General features: G+C 41.7%; 1 protein-coding gene across 1 annotated transcript in view; it reads right to left on the bottom strand.

Moving 5' to 3' along the window:
* The window catches only part of RAB3B (RAB3B, member RAS oncogene family), a 74,132-nt gene that overhangs the window by 15,340 nt on the left and 37,776 nt on the right, over positions 1–21,016 (bottom strand). The window contains exons 3-4 of the mRNA XM_065929061.1: positions 10,339–10,457; positions 7,387–7,511 (exon numbers count right to left, since the gene is read on the bottom strand). Coding sequence (XP_065785133.1) covers positions 7,387–7,511; positions 10,339–10,457 — 244 coding nt within the window. The remainder of the gene's footprint in view (positions 1–7,386; positions 7,512–10,338; positions 10,458–21,016) is intronic.

Here is a 21,016-nt window from a genome sequence, read left to right as displayed (position 1 = left end):
CGCTATGAGAAGCCACTGCAATTAGAAGCCCATACACAGCAACAAAGGGTTATTTATCCCCCACTCATTGCAACTAGAGAAAGCTCACATGCAGCAATGAAGACCCAGCACAGTCAAAAATAAATAATAAATAAGTAAACCACATTAGGTCTGGTCTTGGTGTGGAATACTCCCCTCCCAATCCCTCCAGCCCCCTGACTCTTTGCCTAACTAATATTTTTCTGATCCGTTTGTTCTCAGCTTAAGTGTTACTTTCTCAGAAGACTTGGATGCTCCGGTCTAAAATTAGGTCTCTCTTTTTTACTTTCTTCATATCACTTGTGGTGGACTTACCTTACTTTTAGTGGGAGCCCATAGCTCAGTTGGTAAAGAATCCGCCTGCAATGCAGCAGGGCCCCGTTTGATTCCTGGGTCAGAAAGATCCCCTGGAGAAGGGATAGGCTAACCCACTCCAGTATTCTTGGACTTCCCTTGTGACTGAGCTGGTAAAGAATTCACCTGCAGTGCAGGAGACCTGAGTTCGATCTCTGGGTTGGGAATATCCCCTGGAGAAGGGAAAGGCTACCCACTCCAGTATTCTGGCCTGGAGAATTCTAAGAACTATACAGTCCATGATATCGCAAAGAGTTGGACACAAATGAACAACTTTCACTTCACTACCTTACTTTTATCTGTCCACCATTCCTTGTTTTATGGAACTGCTACTTTAAACAACTGTGGTGGGACTATAGGTTATAATACTTGTCTCCCTCAGCCACTGAAATAGGCATGTAACTCACAGGTATCTGATCATAGTCTTCCCTGAGATTGATATATAGTGGTTGGGAGCAAGAATCCTCTTTTACAGAAGTTGGAGGATATAAATCTGGAGCTGCCATCATTTATCTTATTCCCCATTCAGAGTCTGGCTACGGAAAGAGGATGAAGGGATGTCCAAAGCTGAGAAATAGAGACCCAGTTGAGTCCTGTGACTAGTGGACTTCCCAGCTACATATGCTAATACATTTTTTTTTTAAATTAAAGATAGTTTGAGATTTTTATCACTTGCCATAATGAGAGTCCTAAGTCATACAGAACATATCACAGTTTTAAACAGTGTTATTGAGATGTAATTTGCATATGATTTACCCATTTATAAATTTTTAATTATATATTAACTTGTATGATTATTTGTTTAATGTCTCTTTTCCCCATTAGTTCCATGAAAGTAAGAATCACACCTAAGTGCCAAGATACAACCTGTCTCAGAGTGTATGCTCAATAAATATTTTTCAGTGTATAAATGTATGAGTGAATGAGTATGCTGTGCTGGATGGTTGAGATAATGAAAACAATTAGACATAACCCCGACTACTGCTGAGGTGTAGTGTGAAACAGACGTGTAAACAGCTGCGTTCTGGTAAGTAGTAGAGAAAAGCTCAGGAAGTTCAGTAGGACTGAGGTGGGTTACATTGACCTACGCAAATCTAATCAATTCATTAACACCCTCTTTAAGTGTCTTCCTAAACTCTATACTAAGAATTAATCTCACTTCCGTCTCTTTCTACATAAATTAGATAGATTTTTATTGGCTCTGTGTGTGTGTGTGTATATGTGTGTACGCACGTGTACTAAATCACTTCAGTTGTGTCCGACTCTTTGTGACCCCAGGGACTGATTGTAGCCTGCCAAGTTCTGCTGTCCATGGGATTTCCCAGGCAAGAATACTGGAATGGGTTGGATTTCCTCCTCCAGAGGATCATCCTGACCCAGGGATCAAACTGGCGCCTGCATCGCAGGCGGATTCTTTGTTGCTGAGCCACTGGGGAAGCCCCTTTATTGGCTCTACCACTTCCTAAATGCATAATCTTAAGCAAGAACCTCATGAACCTATGCTGAACTTGACCTATCTTGAGGAGTTATGTCGAGAATTAAAAGAAATAATTAACACAAAGCATTTCATATAATGCCTGGCTCAATATATATTAGCTATTATTACAATATTTGCTTTACAGTGAGGTTAAGTGGTTAAAAGTGCAGCTGTGGAGCCAGACTACTACTTGAGTTCAAATTCTGACTCTACCTGTTACTAGCTATGTGATCTTAAACAAGTTACTCAACTTTTCTGTGCCTCAGTTTTCTCATCTCTGTAAGAAATGTACCTAAATTAAATTAGGCACTCTTAAATTAAATGAGTATTACTTAAAACACTTTGAATAGGGCCTGGCACATGGTAAATATCTAATAAATGTTTAACAAATTCACCTTTAAAAACGTTAGTCATAATGGCTTGGCATGCTAGCTATATTTTTTCCTAATATAAAATTAACTCACCTTTTAAAAACAGTCTTGTTTAACCTTAAGGGTTTGAGATGCTAATTATGTTTTTTCCTAATATACACCAAAATACATACATTAAATCATCATGAACATCTAGTGGCATGAATCTCTTAATTAGGGAAGTGCTACTCTGCTGCTGCTGCCGCTAAGTCGCTACTCTAGTAGACTCACACAATCCAATGATTTCAGTCAGTTCAGTTCAGTAGCTCAGTCACGTCCAGCTCTTTGCGACTCCATGAATCGCAGCACACCAGGCCTCCTGGTCCATCACCAACTCCCAGAGTTTATTCAAACTTATGCCCATCAAGTCAGTGATGCCATCCAGCCATCTCATCCTCTGTCGTCCCCTTCTCCTCCTGCCCCCAATCCCTCCCAGCATCAGGGTCTCTTCCAATGAGTCAACTCTTCGCATGAGATGGCCAGAGTTTTGGAGTTTCAGCTTCAGCATCAGTCCTTCCAATGAATACCCAGGACTGATCTCCTTTAGGATGGACTGGTTGGATCTCCTTGCAGTCCAAGGGACTCTCAAGAGTCTTCTCCAACACCACAGTTCAAAAGCATCCATTCTTTGGCACTCAGCCTTCTTCACAGTCCAACTCTCACGTCCATACTTGACCACTGGGAAAACCATAGCCTTGACTAGACTGACCTTTGTTGGCAAAGTAATGTCTCTGCTTTTTAATATGCTATCTAGGTTGGTCATAACTTTCCTTCCAAGGAGTAAGTGTCTTTTAATTTCATGGCTGCAATCACCATCTGCAGTGATTTTGGAGCCCCCCAAAATAAAGTCTGACACTGTTTCCACTGTTTCCCCATCTATTTGCCATGAAGTGATGGGACCAGATGCCATGATCTTAGTTTTCTGAATGTTGAGCTTTAAGCCAACTTTTTCACTCTCCTCTTTCACTTTCATCAAGAGGCTTTTTAGTTCCTCTTCACTCTCTGCCATAAGGGTGGTGTCATCTTCTTATCTGAGGTTGTTGATATTTCTCACGGCAATCTTGATTCCAGCTTGTGCTTCCTCCAGCCCAGCATTTCTCATGATGTATTCTGCATAGAAGTTAAATAAATAAGCAGGGTGACAATATACAGCCTTGACGTACTCCTTTTCCTATTTGGAACCAGTCTGTTGTTCCATGTCCAGTTCTAACTGTTGCTTCCTGACCTGCATACAGATTTCTAAGGAGGCAGGTCAGGTGGTCTGATATTCCCATCTCTTTCAGAATTTTCCACAGTTTGTTGTGATCCACACAGTCAAAGGTTTTGGCATAGTCAATAAAGCAGAAGTAGATGTTTTTCTGGAACTCTCTTGCTATTTCGATGATCCAGCAGATGTTGGCAATTTGATCTCTTGTTCCTCTGCCTTTTCTAAAATCAGCTTGAACATCTGGAAGTTCACAGTTCATGTATTGCTGAAGCCTGACTTGGAGAATTTTGAGCATTACTTTACTAGCATGTGAGATGAGTGCAATTGTGCAGTAGCTTGAGCATTCTTTGGCATTGCCTTTCTTTGGGATTGGAATGAAAAGAGACCTTTTCCAGTCCTGTGGCCACTGCTGAGTTTTCCAAATTTGCTGGCATATTGAGTGCAGCACTTTCACAACATCATCTTTCAGGATTTGAAACAGCTCAACTGGAATTCTATCATCTCCACGAGCTTTGTTCGTACTGATGCTTCCCTAAGGCCCACTTGACTTCACATTCCAGGATATCTGGCTCTAGGTGAGTGATCACACTATGGTGATTATCTGGGTCGTGAAGATCTTTTTTGTACAGTTCTTCTGTGTATTCTTGCTACCTCTTCTTAATATCTTCTGCTTCTGTTAGGTCCCTACCATTTCTGTTCTTTATTGAGCCCATCTTTGCATGAAACGTTCCCTTGGTATCTCCAATCATTTTTGGTTCCCTAAATACACAGGACTGTTCCTTGCCTTTGCCAGTGTTATTCCCCCTGCCGGGAATGTCCTTGCCTTTCTTCCTCACTTGACTGCTCCTATTTATCTCCAAGACCTAATGTGGAGTCAGGGAACCTGACCCCTCCAGCTCTGTTTTCCTTGCAAATCAGGGACTTCCCTGGTGGTACAGTGGTTAAGAATCCACTTGCCAATGCAGGGGACAGGAATTCGATCTGTGCTCCAGGAATATTCCACATGCTTCAGGGCAACTAAGCCTGTGCACCACGACTACTGAGCCCAAGCTCCCTAGAGCCCATGCTCGGCAGCAAGAGAAGCCATCACAATGAGAAGCTCAGCACTGCAACTCGAGAAAGCCCAAGCACAGCAACAAAGACCCAGTGCAGCCAAAAACAAATTTTTTAAATGTTTTAAAGATTTTTCAAAGCAGAAATAGAGACATAGAAGTAGAGAACAAATGCATGGATACCAAGGGTGAAGGGAAGGTGGTGGGAAGAATTGGGAGATTAGAATTGACAGATACACACTATTGATTGTTGTTGTTCAGTTGCTAAGTCATGTCTGACTCTTTTTGACCTCAAGGACTGCACTATGCCAGGCTTCCCTGTCCTTCACTATCTTCCGGAGTTTGCTCAAATTCATCTAACCATCTGCTGCCCTCTTCTCCTTTTGTCTTCAATATTTCACAGCATCAGGGTCTTTTTCAATGAGTTATCTCTTGATATGACACATAAAATGGATAACTAATGAGGACATACTGTATAGCACAAGGAACTCCCTTGTAATGTACTGTGGCAACCTGAATGGGAAGGAAATTCAAAAGGGAGGAGATAATACGTGTAAATATGTATGGCAGATTCACTTTGCTGTACAATAGAAAATGGCACAACATTGTAAAGCAAACTGTACTCAAATCAAGTTAATTAAAAAAAAAACTCAGCATGAGCTTCATATTCTCTGACCCAAACTGAATATGTGCCTCCTCTGTGTCCACAGCCCCTGGTGCATCCTTCTATCACAGCACTGATCACCTGGCTTATCACAGTTTCTGTCTCAGACCAGGGAACATAGCCTATTTTGCAGTACAGTACTTGGCATGGAGTAGGAGCTTAGGAAGTCATAATTAGAATGAAGTAAAATGAAGTAGCCAAATACTTGACTCCATAAAATTTTAATCAAAATATATTTTTACAGTGTTTACTCACTGCCAGACCATATGCCAGGCACTATGGGTATAAAGATAAACAAGACTCATTTCCTGTCCTCATGAAGTTTTCTGGAGACAGATAAGGAAACAAGTGCACCCAAGGGAGATGGGTACTGTGACTGTTGCATGCATAGGGTACTCTGAGTGGGGGAACCAAGAAAAGAGCTGGGGAGGTGTGTTTTAAAAGCTGAGTGGGGGTTCAACAGCTAGATAAGAGTGGGAGATGGGGGGTTAAAAAGAGCCTTTCAAACAGAAGTGGTATTGTTGGTCCAGGGAAAGTGCAGGGCATTTTGGGGACAGCAGGCTGAAGGCATAAGATAGCCAGAGGTCACTCATGTGTGGGCTTGGCCATATGCTTACTGTCCTGTGAACCACGGGAATGGGTATAGGCACATTCTATGGGCCCTGAGGACACCTGTGATGGGCTAAGAACCATCAAGAGCCAAATGGCCCACCCTCCCTATTTATTAAGCACCTTCATTGTGCTAATTTCTATTCCAGGCCACACTGGAAAATAGGAGAGGGAATAAAGAAGTATAGGACACTCTGCTATACATGTCCTCATAATATACATAATACAAATACATACAACACAAATTCACACCTATATATTACACAATTTACCCACCTACCAGCCCAAATATCTGAACTTCAGAAACTGGCAGAGAATATAACTTTAAACTTCCTTCTCCTTAATACTTACAGCACTGAGGTTGTGAGAAATACTGGCTAAAAGCTAAGCAGTACACGCATTCTTCTAAAAGAAGACTTATCTAAGGTGATCTTGTATTAAACCCCAGTAGGAAAAAGAAAAGAAAAGCTTCTCTTTTAAGCAGGTGTAGGGAGGTGTCCTGCTATGTGGCCACTAAGACACACCTGAGACACCTGGGTCTCAATGGAGCACAAGGATCAAGGTGCATTAACCTTGGAAAAAGAGCATCACTGAGCAGCATGTTTAATCTACATTGTCTCGTGACTTCATACAATCATTTTTGCTGTGAATTGTATTTTGGTGACAAAACATCAGTTTACAGTGACAGAAATTGTAAGACACAGCCTACGATATTCAGTGTTGTAGTTGCTATAAAGGATGTTTGATATTAAGAACATCATCACACTCAGCATATAGAGTCTGTTCTACAGTTGCCGGGCTTCCCAAGTGGCTCAGTGGTAAAGAATTTGCCTGCCAATGCAAGAGACGCAAGAGACGCGGGTTCAATCCCTGGGTTGGGAAGATCCCCTGGAGAAGGAAATGGCAACCCACTCCAGTATTCTTGCCTGGAAAATTCCATGGACAGAGGAGCCTGGCAGACTACAGTCCATGGGGTCACAAAGAGTCAGATACAACTGAGCATGCACACACTCAGTCTACAGTTGTCAGTGGAGAGCAGTGCTTCTCTGGAATAATGGGTTTGTTTTTATCTTAAGGACCATCTCTGAACCATGTAACTGATTGTTTCCCTCTTTGCAAGGGTTGCTAGGAAGCTCAAAGTGACTATTTCAGTCCAGCTCTTGCACATGCCCCAAAACTTACAAAATATAGTTATCTCACCCCTGGCCTTCTCTTATGTTCTCCTACCCTTGCCTTTTTTCCCTTTGCTCCAATTGTTTCATTTTTTTGTTGATATACTATGACAATGTTATCAGATACCTCAAATCCTTTGTGGAAGGAACTGGTTTAAAAAAAAAGATTTCATATATTTAAATTTTATTGATACATCCAGTGTAACAAAATATATATATATCATAAATAATGCATTACCTAGAATTCATTAGCGTGACGCCTACATGTATATGCCCTAAATATGAAACAACACACACAGAGCACATATGCACATAATTCAAGATCACAGCACATCCTTAATGTCCCAAATACAAACACACACTTATTCCCTCCATTTGCCCCACTCCAGTGCACACATGCACCCACATGTGTCATATACATACCAAGCTGCTCTGCGAGGAGCCGGCCCTTCTCAGTGGGAACAACCCTCTCTTCCTCCATATCACACTTGTTCCCCACCAGGATGACCTGCGCATTGTCCCAGGAGTAGGTCTTTATCTGAGTAGCCCTAAAGAGAGACAGGGAGAGGACTGTGTTATTGACACCCTCCTAGGCTAGAAAGGACCTCGAGGCGCTCACAGAAGCCCCTTCAACAAGGTTGCAATCCCACAAGCCATGCATTGTGGCCAGTAAAAAAACCTTTTCTCGACAAGTTTTTGAAAGTGAGCACGTATTATTTCTAAAATGAGAAATAAACTTTTAAATAGAGGAAATAAAACCAGATCTTTATATTGAGTATACATTTTTTGTGAAGCAGGTCTAACTCAGTCCCCCAACGCCTCACAGGTAGGAACAGTTACCCCGCTTTTGTTTCCCTACACCTTTACTGTGGCATCTGTTATTACATTTGGCTGGATTTATCTGTCTCTCCTTGAGGGCAGAGATAGGCTTTTTCTTTTTTATATATAATTTTATTTATGTATTTATTTTTTATTCTTGGCTGTACTGGGTCTTTGTTGCTATGCCGGCTTGTCTCTAGTTGCAGCGAGTGGGGGCTACTCTTCAATCCCCTGCACAGGCTTCTCATTGTCGTTGCTTCTCTTGTTGCAGAGCACAGGCTGTAGAGAGCGCAGGCTCCAGGAGTTGCAGCACATGGGCTCAGTAGTTGCGGCTCCTGGGCTCTAGAGCACAGGTTCAGTAGCTATGGGGCACAAGCTTAGTTGCTCCACAGCATGTGGGATCTTCCCCGATCAGAGATCAAACCCATGTCTCCTGCAATGGCAGGCGGATTCTCTTCCACTGAGCCACCAGGGAAGCCCCATCTTTGTGGTGCCAGCCACCCCGCCCCCCAGCATAGAGCATAGAGAAGTCAGTGAATGTCTGACAAAGGAAGGAGCCAGCAAATAGTTAATCCTGAAGCAGATCTAAATAAACTCTGATCCTATCCTGATACTGACATTCAATCTAACTCAAGGTTGCAGTTAAGGTTAACTGCAGACTGAACCAACTACCAACCCTGCTCCTAAAGCTGATTTCACTACCCATCTTCTCTTTAAGGGTGAAAAGCCACTTCCTCATTGGATGGAATTCACTCAACCACCATTTGTGGTGAAAATACATACAGCCAGGTTCTGTGCTGGGCACTGAGGTTTAGATGGCAGATGGGTGCTAGGTTGGGACCAAGTTTCCCAGAGGCAAAATTGAAGGCCAGAGCTTGGAGAAGATAGACTTCAGCCTCAAGGCAGGGACCTGGAGCCAACTCCCTGTGCCACTCTTCTGTCATCTTCCTCCCTCCTCCCACCTCCATCCACTCTCAGCTCCTAGATTAGCAACTTAGGTTATTCTTGGAGGAATCATCACCAGGTGTTAAAGTCACTGTGTTCCTGAGGCAGGATGAACAGGGACTGATGGAGAAAGGGAAGGAGGTCAAGGCTGGCAGGGAATGGGCAGTGTGGAGATACTTAAAGAAAGAGCTAATCTCTTCATGGTGGGAGGTGAGGATGAGAGGACATAGACAGAGGGGAGAAGGGAGGAGGAGGGAAAAGTCATGACTGGAGGGAAGGGAGAGAATAAGACAGGGGGAAAAAAAGGAGCAAAAAAAGGTATAATGAGAGAGCAAGAGAAAAAAGAGGGAGGAAAGGAGAAAAAAAGGAAGGTGGAGAAAAGGAGTTGTTAAAAGGAAAGAGGGAGAAAGGAGGAAGAAGGGAATGACCAAGAGGCTGAGAAGAACACATGAGTGACAGGCATGTGGGTGGCACCCTAGACCGCTGTTCAGAACTGGGAAGCGGGGGTAGGCAGCCTGAAAGGTCACTGCCAGCTCAAGGCTCCAAGGAACCAATGGTGCCTACATGGTCATGGCAGCTGTTCCTTGGCAGAAGCGAAGTCTTCAGAGGGAAGCCGCTGGGCAAAAAAGAGCGGAAGGCAAGCTTGGCACTGGCCAGCAGTGCTGCACTGCCTGCTCTGCCTCTCCGACTGTGGGTAAGGACCAGGCACAGATTCTCCATCTTCCACATTATCCTCTCCACTGAACAGGGACACCCGGTCCTGGCCTTCCCTCTTCGCCTCTCCGTCTCTTCATGCTCCCTTCTCCTTGTGAGTAATTTTCCAGGGAGAAAGAAGTAAGTCAGCAGTCCCCGACCTTTTCGGCACCAGAGACTGGTTTGATGGAAGGCAGTCTTTCCAGGATTGGGGTAGGGGAGTTTAGTTCAGGCAGTAATGCAAGAGATGGGGATGTGGCCAGGGGGTGCTGGGGGCCCCTGATATAAGTTGCTCAGAGGCTATACCTCTAGGGAATTGTGTCAGATTCTATTGTATATTGAACTGTTATGAACTTGACCCCCACCCCCCAGCCAAGGGATAAACTTTATAGGGAAACAATATGTGGATTCACTTAGTACTCTATCCAGCATGAATTTTTCTCAAACAGTAATCTGAACCTGTTGTTTCCCAGTTCAAATGTCCTTACCTACAAATAAAATCCAAAGTCCTTACCCCAGCACATAAAATCCTTCATGACCTCTGCTCTTCCTACCCTCTCACCTACCTTCTTGTCTTTGCACATCTGTACTCTTTTTATGCAACATTTTTATCCGTTTGTCCCTCTGGCTAATTCTTATCCATCTTCAAACCATAGTATGTCAGCAATTCCAGGACACATTCCCTAACTCCCCAAGCTAGGTTTCTACAGCCCGGGTACCACTCTCATCACTGCACATGTCACAGGATATTGTCATTGCTTGTTCACTGATCTATCCTCTCTGCTCATCTGAGAACTTTGTGAAGACAAAGAGCCATGTCTTATTCACCTGGTTTTCCCTAACACATAGCATAGGGCTTAGCACAAGCTAGGGTTTCATGAACAATTTGATGGATGGATGAATGAATGAATCTCATACCAGTCTTGGACAGCATTGAAAGATTCCTCATTGGTGATGTCATACATCAGAATGAAGCCCATGGCTCCACGGTAATAGGCTGTGGTGATGGTCCGGTACCGCTCCTGCCCAGCTGTGTCCTAGGTGGGGAAAGGAAGGAGTCAGCCTCATAGAAAATCTGTTTTTGTTTCTAAAAAGTCCCCAGGACAATTAACTAATAATCCAAAGTATATTTAAGGAGCATCTATTATTTACCTTGTACTTGGTGACTATAATAAAATGGTTTTTGAAACATCATAGAAATTAATAAGAAAATAATTAAAATCCCAGTAGAAAAATGAGCAGGAGGAAAGAACATTTCACAAAAAAACTGTAAATAGATAATTATTATATTAAAAGATTTTTCTTTGTTTTTAATTATAATTCTGTTACAGACAAAGATGTCAGTGAGATGTACAACCTTACACCTTGTTTGTGTAAGTGGAACTTGGTTCAGTCTTTCTGGAAATCAATTTGGAAGTCCCAAAAGTATTAAAAATATTTGTACCCTTTTATCTGGAAATTTTTCCTTCTAAAAACTTTTTTACAAAAATAGAAAATCAGACTAACATTAATATTTATGCACAAAAATTTTGATTACAACTCTATTTAGACAGTGTAAAAGTATCATTAACATATATCCAACTTTAGAATGGTTATGTGTTTATTTATATAAGATGGAACAATGCTTGTATGTGCAATGTAATGTCAGTTTCTTTTTCTTTTTTTTTGTAATGTCAGTTTCATAACGATATTTGCAGAGAAGAAAACTGAAAAGAAACACATCAGAAGGTTAATAGTGACTATCTCTGTAAGAAAGGTAAGAATTATCAGGATTTTCATTTTCTTCAGGTATTTTTACTGTCTCTAATGCTAAACATGTATTATTTATACAAGGAGAAACAAACATTTTCACTAAATATATATATATATATATATATATATATATGACTAAGACAATTCTTTATCTCAAGCAGCTCACAGTCTAGTTGGAAAGACGAACACAAACAAGCTAAGTCAAATCAGACAATAAAGCGCTAATGGAATACTCTGGGGTGCTTCACAATGTCCACACAGTCCTCATGTCAGGGACCAATCAGTCATCTCTGCATCATTATAGTTTTAGATGTGTGATACTGGAGCACGTATAAAGCATTTCTTCATATATTACCTCATTTAAATTTTACTAAAAAAACTCTGTGAGGTAAGGATCAGTATTTACATTTTATAGTTGAGAATGCAAAACTGCAGAGAGGGTGAGTGACTTTCCCAAGGGCACAAACTGGTTAAAAAAAAAAAGCTATGTCTTAAATCTAGGACTTTGATTCCAAGTCTGATGCACATACCATTATACCTCAGTCAGTGAAAGGTTTATCCACAGGCATTTATTGAACACTACCCATAATGATATTACAAACAAAAAATGGGAACAAAAGAATTATAACATGCCATTATTAGTACATATGTTACACCTATTATCCACAAACTTTAGAAAAACCCTGTAAGGTACATATTATTACTCCCACTTTACAGTTGAGTAAACTGAGGTTCACAGAGACTATCCATCAAATGTAAGAATTGGGATTCAAAACAAGTCTGTCTGTCTGACTTCTACACCTATTTCAGTATCTCACCTTGGCTATGAATCATAATTTGTGTGATACAGAAATGGAACAAGCATTATCCTTGCCCTCAGGAAGGCTCAGAAAAAGTATAGAGGTGGCTAAGACATACCACCAAATTCATAATTAGCAATGTCATCAGTATCAAATAAGTGGTATAAAGAAAAGTTGTCACACAATTCAGATAAAGTAGAAATATGGTGATTTAGGGCAGTTATGAAAGATGTCAAAGCAGAGATAGTGCACCAGTTAGGATAGACTGGGTTACTCAATAATTATAAGCAATCTCAAAATCTCAGCAGCTTCAATAACAAACTTTTATCTTTCACTATTTTTATATATCCATTAAGAGTTGGCTGGGTGCTCTGCTCTTTGTCTGCCTCATTCCAGGATAAAGACTGACAGAGCAGCTATGAGAAGGAAAGAAAGTGTGTAAGTGATGTTTTGGCTCTTCCATTTTTCTCATTCACTGACCAAAGCAAGTCACATGCCCACACCCAAGAAAGCACAATCCTATAAAATGTCCAGGAGGAGAATGGGAAATGTGGTAGATGGCATAACCACTCCCATGGATGGAATCTCTACCAAGTCCAGCAGCATTAGCTAAAGATGTGGTTACTTGGTAATAGAAGGAAGACAACAGGGATTTTCCTAAATAAGAATTTTCCAAGCAGAGAAGTAAAGGAAAGGTATTTTGGCATAAGGAAGAGTTTTTTCCTGTGGCTACTCCAGAAGAACTTAAGGAAGTGTGGGAAATGAGTAGGCAATGAAACTAGAAAGAGCTTTGAATGCCATGCTATGGAATTTGAATTTGATCTTTTAGGATCAAAGATTTTGAGGTAGGATATTAACATGATTTGATCTGAACTTTAGAAAGACCACTCTGACTGTGATATGGAGAATGAATTGGAGAAAGTAGAGATGGGAAGCAGGCAGGCTGGTTGGTGAGATCTTTGCAATGGCTCAGGTGAGACCCAAGAAGGATTTGAACTAGAGTGGTAGCTGTGGGGATGGAGTAGAAATAGATTCAACAAGTATTTAAGGGGTGACTTACAGACATGGCAAACAGGTCAGTTATTTTTCTGGCAGGGCCCAGTTTCTTCACGTCCTATGCAATTCAGCTCTGACCCAGACTTGCACATTACTCAGCAAAACAAAGTCTGCATTTAACACATCCACCATCCCTGAAGAGCATTTGCGTCACCATCTCCTGTTTGTTAAGCATGGTTTGGGGGTGTCTTACTCTTTACTTCAAGCAGCTTATCACACTATTCCTTCTGACCACATACAGTACTTCTCCCTAAGAGTTCTGGCAAATAGAATTGTATCCAGCTCATGGATGAGTAGTGTAGAATGAATGAGTAGATGGGTGTAATGAATACGTAGTGTAGAATGGGTGAGTAGATGAATGAATTAAAAGATGAATGAAGAGATAGATGAGTGAGTGCGTGAGTGAGGGTGAGTGAGTAAACATCTAACACAGAAATCTTAGGCACTAATATTAGAGAGATACTCACTGTCTGTTATATCTACACAAAAGCTCTGAGCGTGTGTACCTATGAACCACTGCAGCAGCTCTTACCTCTACTTCCTGAACTCCTCAGAGCCGACAAGACAGATGAGATTCTTTCCACCAGTCCCAAATCTTTCTCAGGCCCCAAATCTCATTCTGTAGGGTTTAGAATTAAGCCACCTGTCCAGACTAGGGATCTGAAGGCCCAAGCAGGATTTTTGAGCAACTGCACTGCCAGCAGTTCTCATCTCTCCTCACTCCACCTGCATTATACCACTTCTCTGTGACAGTTTCCAGTCTGCCATCTCTACCTGGAGTCTGGACCTGTGCCCCATCTCTTTGACAAAGAATCCTACTACTCAACTGATGCCCAATTAATTGGAAATCCTGGTACTGAATAATAAATAAGCTTGGACAAGGAATTAGTTTTACCTCTACACTCTCAGTGCCTTGGACAGGGCTATGCACACATTAGGGATTCAATCACCACTTGCTAAACAAAAAGCCCATATGGTTTTGAGGTTAAGAGCGTGGTCTTTCGAGTTAGACTTCTGGGTGTAAACCCCTATTCTAGCACTTACTAACTTTGTGACAATGGTAGACAGCCTCTAAAATGAATCGCAATGATTCCCGTGTCCTAGTATTCACACTTGTAGATAATTCTCTCCTGGGGCAATTTTCCTTTTGGGGCCTTAGTTTCTTCATCTATAAAGTGGGAATAATAACAATACCTATTTCACAAAGTTACCTCAAAGATTAAGAAAGTTATTATATCTGAAATGCTTGGAACAGTTCCTTATACAGCATAAGTGCCACTTAGGCGTTGTTTTTGTACTTCCACAGTCAGCCCTAGGAGCAGGGCCAGCTCCCAAGGGTCTGCCCAGCAGGACTGAACAAGTCTCATGCCACAGGCCACCCTGCTCTCATTCAGACCTGCTCAGGGCAGCATCCACTCAGGGTCTAAATATGATTTGTCGTTGTTGTCATTGTTTAGTTACTTAGTTGTGTCTAACTCTTTTGCGACCCCATGGTCTGTAGCCTGCCAGGCTCCTCTGTCCATGGGATTTTCCAGGCAAGAATACTGGAGTGGCTTGTCATTTCCTTTTCCAGGGGATCTTCCCAACCCAGGGATCAAACCCACATCTCCTGCATTGGCAGGTTGGTTCTTTACCACTGAGCCACTTGGGAAGCTCCTCAATATGAAGCTTCCCTCAAAGGGCAGAAAATGGACAGACAGAAAGGGAGTGGATGAATTAAGAGTTGAGCAGGCTTTGGTCTGACTCACAGTTTTTCCTATCATTAACTGTGTGATTTTGGATGGCTTGGTTTTTTCATCTCTCTGAGGCTCAGTTTCTTCACAATTTAAATGATAATAATAATACCTACTTTGTAGGGTGTTTGTAATTAAGTAAGATTTTTTTAAATGTCTAGCTCATACTAGGTACTCAAGTATAGGAGTATTTGCCCCTTGTATTATTATTTAACTTTTCTAAGGCTTAATTTCCTCATTAATAAAGTGGTGACAATAATACCAGTCCTTTTCTTTAATGTTGTTTTTTTTTAATTGTGGTAAAAGTCACATAATATAAAACATACTATTTTAACCATATTTAAGTCTATAGTTCAGTGCCACTAAGTACATTCACATTGTTGGCCAACTCGCACCACCACCCATCCCCTGAATTTTTCATCTTCCTAAACTGAAACTTGATCCCTGTTCCCCCTCCCCAAACCCCCACCCCTGACCCCTGGCATCTACCAATGTACCTTCTGACTCTATGAATTTGACTATTCTAGGTATCTCCTATAAGTGAAATCAAATAGTATTTGTCTGCAAAATAGTAACACCAGTCCTGAAGGGGTTGTGTGAGGATTAGAGATAACGTATTCATAGAGCTTGGGAGAGTGCCAGGTACATAGTAGGTGTGTAATAAAGCTTATAGTAGCTGTGCTTATTACTGTCGATATTGTTGTTTTTCACCTAAAGAAAACCAAGGTTGGAAACAACAATCCAGTTCTCACGATCCTGTGCTCAATGGAAAGTGGCCCAGAGAATTGCTCCTGAAACTCCCTCTCTCTTTTATTTTTAAAAATCACTTTGATGAACATTGATTCCCCTCCCACTGATGAGAGTCAGAAATAGAACCAAAGAGAAGACAGGAAGGAGGGGAAAAAAAGAGGCATGACTCACTATCTACTTGAAGAAGGAGACCGTGTCATCAAGAGCAATTGATTCACTTCTACGAAGCAGACATTCATTAAGCTCTTCACATGGGCAGAGCACTATGCCAGAGACTGGACACGGGGACACGCAAGCCACTGCCCTGGCCTCCAGCAGCCCTGTCAGCGTGACTGACAGACACAGGGGCCAGAGAGAAGGGTGATAACATTAACTGAACACCTACTATGTGCCAGGCACTTCAATAAGTGCTTCATATATGGCATCTTATTATTTTTACTAACCAAATAAAACCTGCTAAGTGCCAGGCGCTATGCTAAGCACTTTTCCTATTTTACTTAATTTTCAAAACAGCCTTGAAATACTGTTTTCTGTACTTACAGATAAGGAAAATTTAAATAACTTGCCTAAGATCTTGTAGCCAGTTCATGGCAGACTGAGATTCAAACCTAGGTCTGATTCCAAAGCCTGTGCTCTTCCCAGAATATCCTTTGCTGTAGGTTATTCCTCCTAACTATTACATCAGCCTGAAGCAGGGCAAGTTTGAGTCCCCATTTTATATATGAATTAACTGAGGGTCACAGAGTTTAAGTAGCTTGCTAGAGTCACAAACTATAAGGAAGTAGAGTCAGGATTCAAATTCTGTGTTTTGACAAAAGTTTGTGTATTTTCTACACAGCCTATAGCCCAACCAGACTGTATATTCTGAATTCCTCTCCGCTCCTCAGGATAGGACCCAGCCCACTTCCAGACAGGAGAACCTCCAACCATGTCTAACGTTTCCTAAGGCCAACATCTCTCCTCCACCATAGGAAAGGGCTGGAAATCACCCACAAATCTTAAATAGAGTCATGTGTCTGGCACACAGGTGTTCAGCCAATATTAGCTATCTTCTTTATCTCCCACTGAATCATCGATCCAACACACATCCATCATTTCTGGAATTTCCACATTGTCACCCACACAAGCACTACTCATTTCTGCTCCATATGTCTGTTCATGTACTCTCTTGGCCACATATGCCCTCTCCCAGCTCCTCCACGTGTCTTAACTATCAGACTGTTGAATTCTAAAATTAAAAGTAAATCTTAGAAGTTACTCAATCCACCCACTTACTTAAAAAACGAATTCCTTCTATAGTATACTTGCATTTAAGTGTTCCCAGTGTTAGATGCCTACCACCTCAAAAGGCAGCCACTCCACTGATGGACAGTTCTGAGTATTACAACATTTCTTCCTTCTGTTGAGCTGAAAGCTGCATGTGGTAATTTCTACCCATTGATTTAATTCTGTTCTCTGGAGACCCAAAGAATAAATTTAATTTTTCATTCATGTGGCAGCCCTCCAAATATTTAAGTCCTATGTTTGTTTAGCTCTTAGAGTTTACAAAGTATTTTTTTCTTATTATCTCAGTTAGTTCCCAGAGAAATCTTATGAAAGAATAACCAATATCTCCATTCCATATAAAAAAAACAAAAACCTGAGACTTGTAGAGGTGAATGATGAAAAGAGGCTTAAATAAAACCAGGTCTTCTGGCTCCAAGGGATGAATGTTCTTGGCACTGGACTCCATCTCTGATGTTTCAAATCATCTGTCACAGGAGCCACAATCAAACGGAATGACCAGAAAGAACAGTGACGGAAATTTGAAACAGTGTCATGGGGAGAGCAGCTGAAGCAAGAAAGAAGCTCTGAGGAAGGGTACTGCCATCTCCAAATATCTAAAGTGCCTAAAGGATTTTCATTCTTTTCCTTTCTTTTTTTTCCTGAATCTTCACTGGGCACTGATTCTGTGGTAAGTGTTGGTTAGGTCCTGAAGATATAAGGTTGAATATTATACATGCCTGCTTAAACTCTATACTGTCTGTTTACTGTCAAGAGAAACATGTATTGAATGGGGACTTTAAAGCAGGAGGGGCCATTCCCACAGAGCCTTCTAGCACCTTTCCCTGAGGCAACACTCCTCCTCTGGCGCTCAGCTCAGCTCAGCAGAGAAGCCGCCCTGACCATCCTGGCAATGTTAAATGCTACAATTACATCCTCTCCTGGCACCATGTACTTCTCCTTTGTAGCACTCATCCTCACTGCAATTTTGCATTTCTTTGTGCAATTATTTGATTAAAGTCTGTCTCCCCTGCCAAACTGCAAGTGCCATAAGAACAAGGTGTCTGGTTTTGCTTATTCTTTGGTGTCCAGTGCCTGGCAAAACACTGGCACAGGGGGCAGGGAGATTTCCAATAAATATTTGAAAAGGACTGAAAGGGTGAACTTTGAGAGTGACTGCAACATTTCTGATAGAGCACAATGAATGTCAGATGGGTCTTTCTAAATCTCGTCTTCTAAAATCTCATTTCTTTTGGTCTAAATCCCTCCCTTTACTTCCCACAGGCCACCTCATAGACTACAAGCATCTCAGTAGAAAGCAGACCCTTCAGGACTGATTCAGTTCCTTCCCTCCCATTCCTCCACTGAACCAGTGAGTTTCAGCTTTGCCTAACTACTTGTGGTTTTCCAAACACTGCTCCTTCACACCCCTGGACCTTAATCTGATACACTGATCTTTGCCTAAAATCCCCTTTCTCCTTTATGATTCACAACTTTATTCAAGGTCACATCCTCTGAACTGTCCTTGACCTCCTCTCCCCTGACAAAGGAACTTCTTTCTCTGCCCTCTTTAGTTTGGCATTAGATCATTGCATGTATCACATTTATTAGAGTTACTGGGTTATTCATCTCTGAGACCCAATATTTATTTAGTTAAATTAAATCCCAGGTCCTCAATTATAGCACCCAGCACATAGTTAGTTAGTTCAGTCGCTCAGTCGTGTCCGACTCTTTGCGACCCCATGAATCGCAGCACGCCAGGCCTCCCTGTCCATCACCAACTCCCGGAGTTTACTCAAACTCATGCCCATAGAGTCGGTGATGCCATCCAACCATCTCATCCTCTGTTGCCCCCTTCTCCTCCTGCCCCCAATCCCTCCCAGCATCAGGGTCTTTTCCAAGGAGTCAACTCTTCACATGAGGTGGCCAAAGTATTGGAGTTTCAGCTTCAGCATCAGTCCCTCCAATGAACACCCAGGACCTATCTCCTTCAGGATGGACTGGTTGGATCTCCCTGCAGTCCAAGGGACTCTCAAGAGTCTTCTCCAACACCACAGTTCAAAAGCATCAATTTTTCGGCGCTCAGCTTTCTTCACAGTCCAACTCTCACATCCATACATGACCACTGGAAAACCATAGCCTTGACCAGACGGACCTTTGTTGGCAAAGTAATATCTCTGCTTTTTAATATGTTATCTAGAGTGGTCATAACTTTCCTTCCAAGGAGTAAGCATCTTTTAATTTCATGGCTGCAGTCACCATCTGCAGTGATTTTGGAGCCCAAAAAAATAAAGTCTGACGCTGTTTCCACTGTTTCCCCATCTATTTGCCATGAAGTGATGGGACCAGACGCCATGATCTTAGTTTTCTGAATGTTGAGCTTTAAACCAACTTTTTCACTCTCCTCTTTCACTTTCATCAAGAGGCTTTTTAGCCTCCAACTAATTAAAAAAAAAAAAAAAAAGAAAAGAAGGGAGTGGGTCTTGGAAGTCTTAGGCCCCTGGAGGTCTGGCCAACCCCACCTCCCCACCCTGCCTGGGGTCTAAGGAAATCCTATGACTCACAAGGTGAAACAAACAGCATTATAAAAAGTAAATCAGAGCTACATTTTTGCATGCAAACTAATGGTAATATCAGTATGCGGCCTAGGATTAGAACCAGGAGACCCCAAACTGCAATTTCAAGTCTCACCCATGGGGTGTCTGCACCGCCCAGAACCTTTTCCCAATTGGGATTCCCAATTGCTGTTAGCAAGGGACTTTCCCAGTGCTGTTAAAGTCTGGATGTTGGACAGCCCGATTTGGTGATGTATGTGCTATAACTCTTTTCTTCTGTTTCTATTTCTCTTCTTTTAATGACTGTATTTTGAAATTAAGCCAAATAATCCTCTATTAAATATTGAAATTGTTAAAAAAAAAAAAAAAGAGGCTTTTTAGTTCCTCTTCACTTTCTGCCATAAGGGTGGTGTCATCTGCATATCTGAGGTTATTGATATTTCTCCTGGCAATCCTGATTCCAGCTTGTGCTTCTTCCAGCCCAGCATTTCTCATGATGTACTCTGCATAGAAGTTAAATAAGCAGGGTGACAATATACAGCCTTGACATACTCCTTTTCCTATTTGGAACCAGTCTGTTGTTCCATGTCCAGTTCTAACTGTTGCTTCCTGACCTACATACAGGTTTCTCAAGAGGCAGGTCAGGTGGTCTGGTATTCCCATCTCCTTCAGAATTTTCCACAGTTTATTGTGATCCACGCAGTCAAAGGCTTTGGCATAGTCAATAAAGCAGAAGTAGATGTTTTTCTGAAACTCTCTTGCTTTTTCGATGATCCAGCGGATATTGATAATTTGATCTCTTGTTCCTCTGCCTTTTCTAAAATCAGCTTGAACATCTGGAAGTTCTCAGTTCACGTATTGCCAAAGCCTGGCTTGGAGAATTTTGAGCATTACTTTACTAGCATGTGAGATGAGTGCAATTGTGCGATAGTTTGACCCTTCTTTGGCATTGCCTCTCTTTGGAATTGGAATGAAAACTGACCTTTTCCAGTCCTGTGGCCACTGCTGAGTTTTCCAAATTTGCTGGCATGTTGAGTGCAGCACTTTCACAGTATCATCTTTCAGGATTTGAAATAGCTCAACTAGAATTCCATCACATCCACTAGCTTTGTTCGTAGTGATGCTTTCTAAGGCCCACTTGACTTCACATTCCAGGATATCTGGCTCTAGGTGAATGATCACACCATTGTGATTATCTGGGTCATGAAGATCTTTTTTGTACAGTTCTTCTGTGTATTCTTGCCACCTCTTCTTAATATCTTCTGCTTCTGTTAGGTCCATACCATTTCCGTCCTTTATCAAGCCCATCTTTGCATGAAATGATCCCTTGGTATCTCTAGTTTTCTTGAAGAGATCTCTAGTCTTTCCCATTCTGTTGTTTTCCTCTATTTCTTTGCATTGATCGCCCAGGAAGGCTTTCTTATCTCTCCTGGCTATTCTTTGGAACTCTGCATTCAAATGGGAATATCTTTCCTTTTTTCCTTTGCTTTTCGCTTCTCTTCATTTCACAGCTATTTGTAAGGCTTCCTCAGACAACCTCCTCAGACAACCCAGCACATAGTAGGCACTTAATAAGAATGCTGGTGAATGAAACTCAAAGGCTGATCCTGTGCTAAGGACAGAAAACTCATTTAGAAACTCAGGACTGGTAGAAAAATTACCTGTGAGAAAAGGTAATTACCTCTTC

Source organism: Muntiacus reevesi, chromosome 1 (assembly GCF_963930625.1).
Source record: "Muntiacus reevesi chromosome 1, mMunRee1.1, whole genome shotgun sequence".
Classification (NCBI taxonomy): domain Eukaryota; kingdom Metazoa; phylum Chordata; class Mammalia; order Artiodactyla; family Cervidae; genus Muntiacus; species Muntiacus reevesi.
This window is presented reverse-complemented; position numbering and strand designations above follow the sequence as displayed.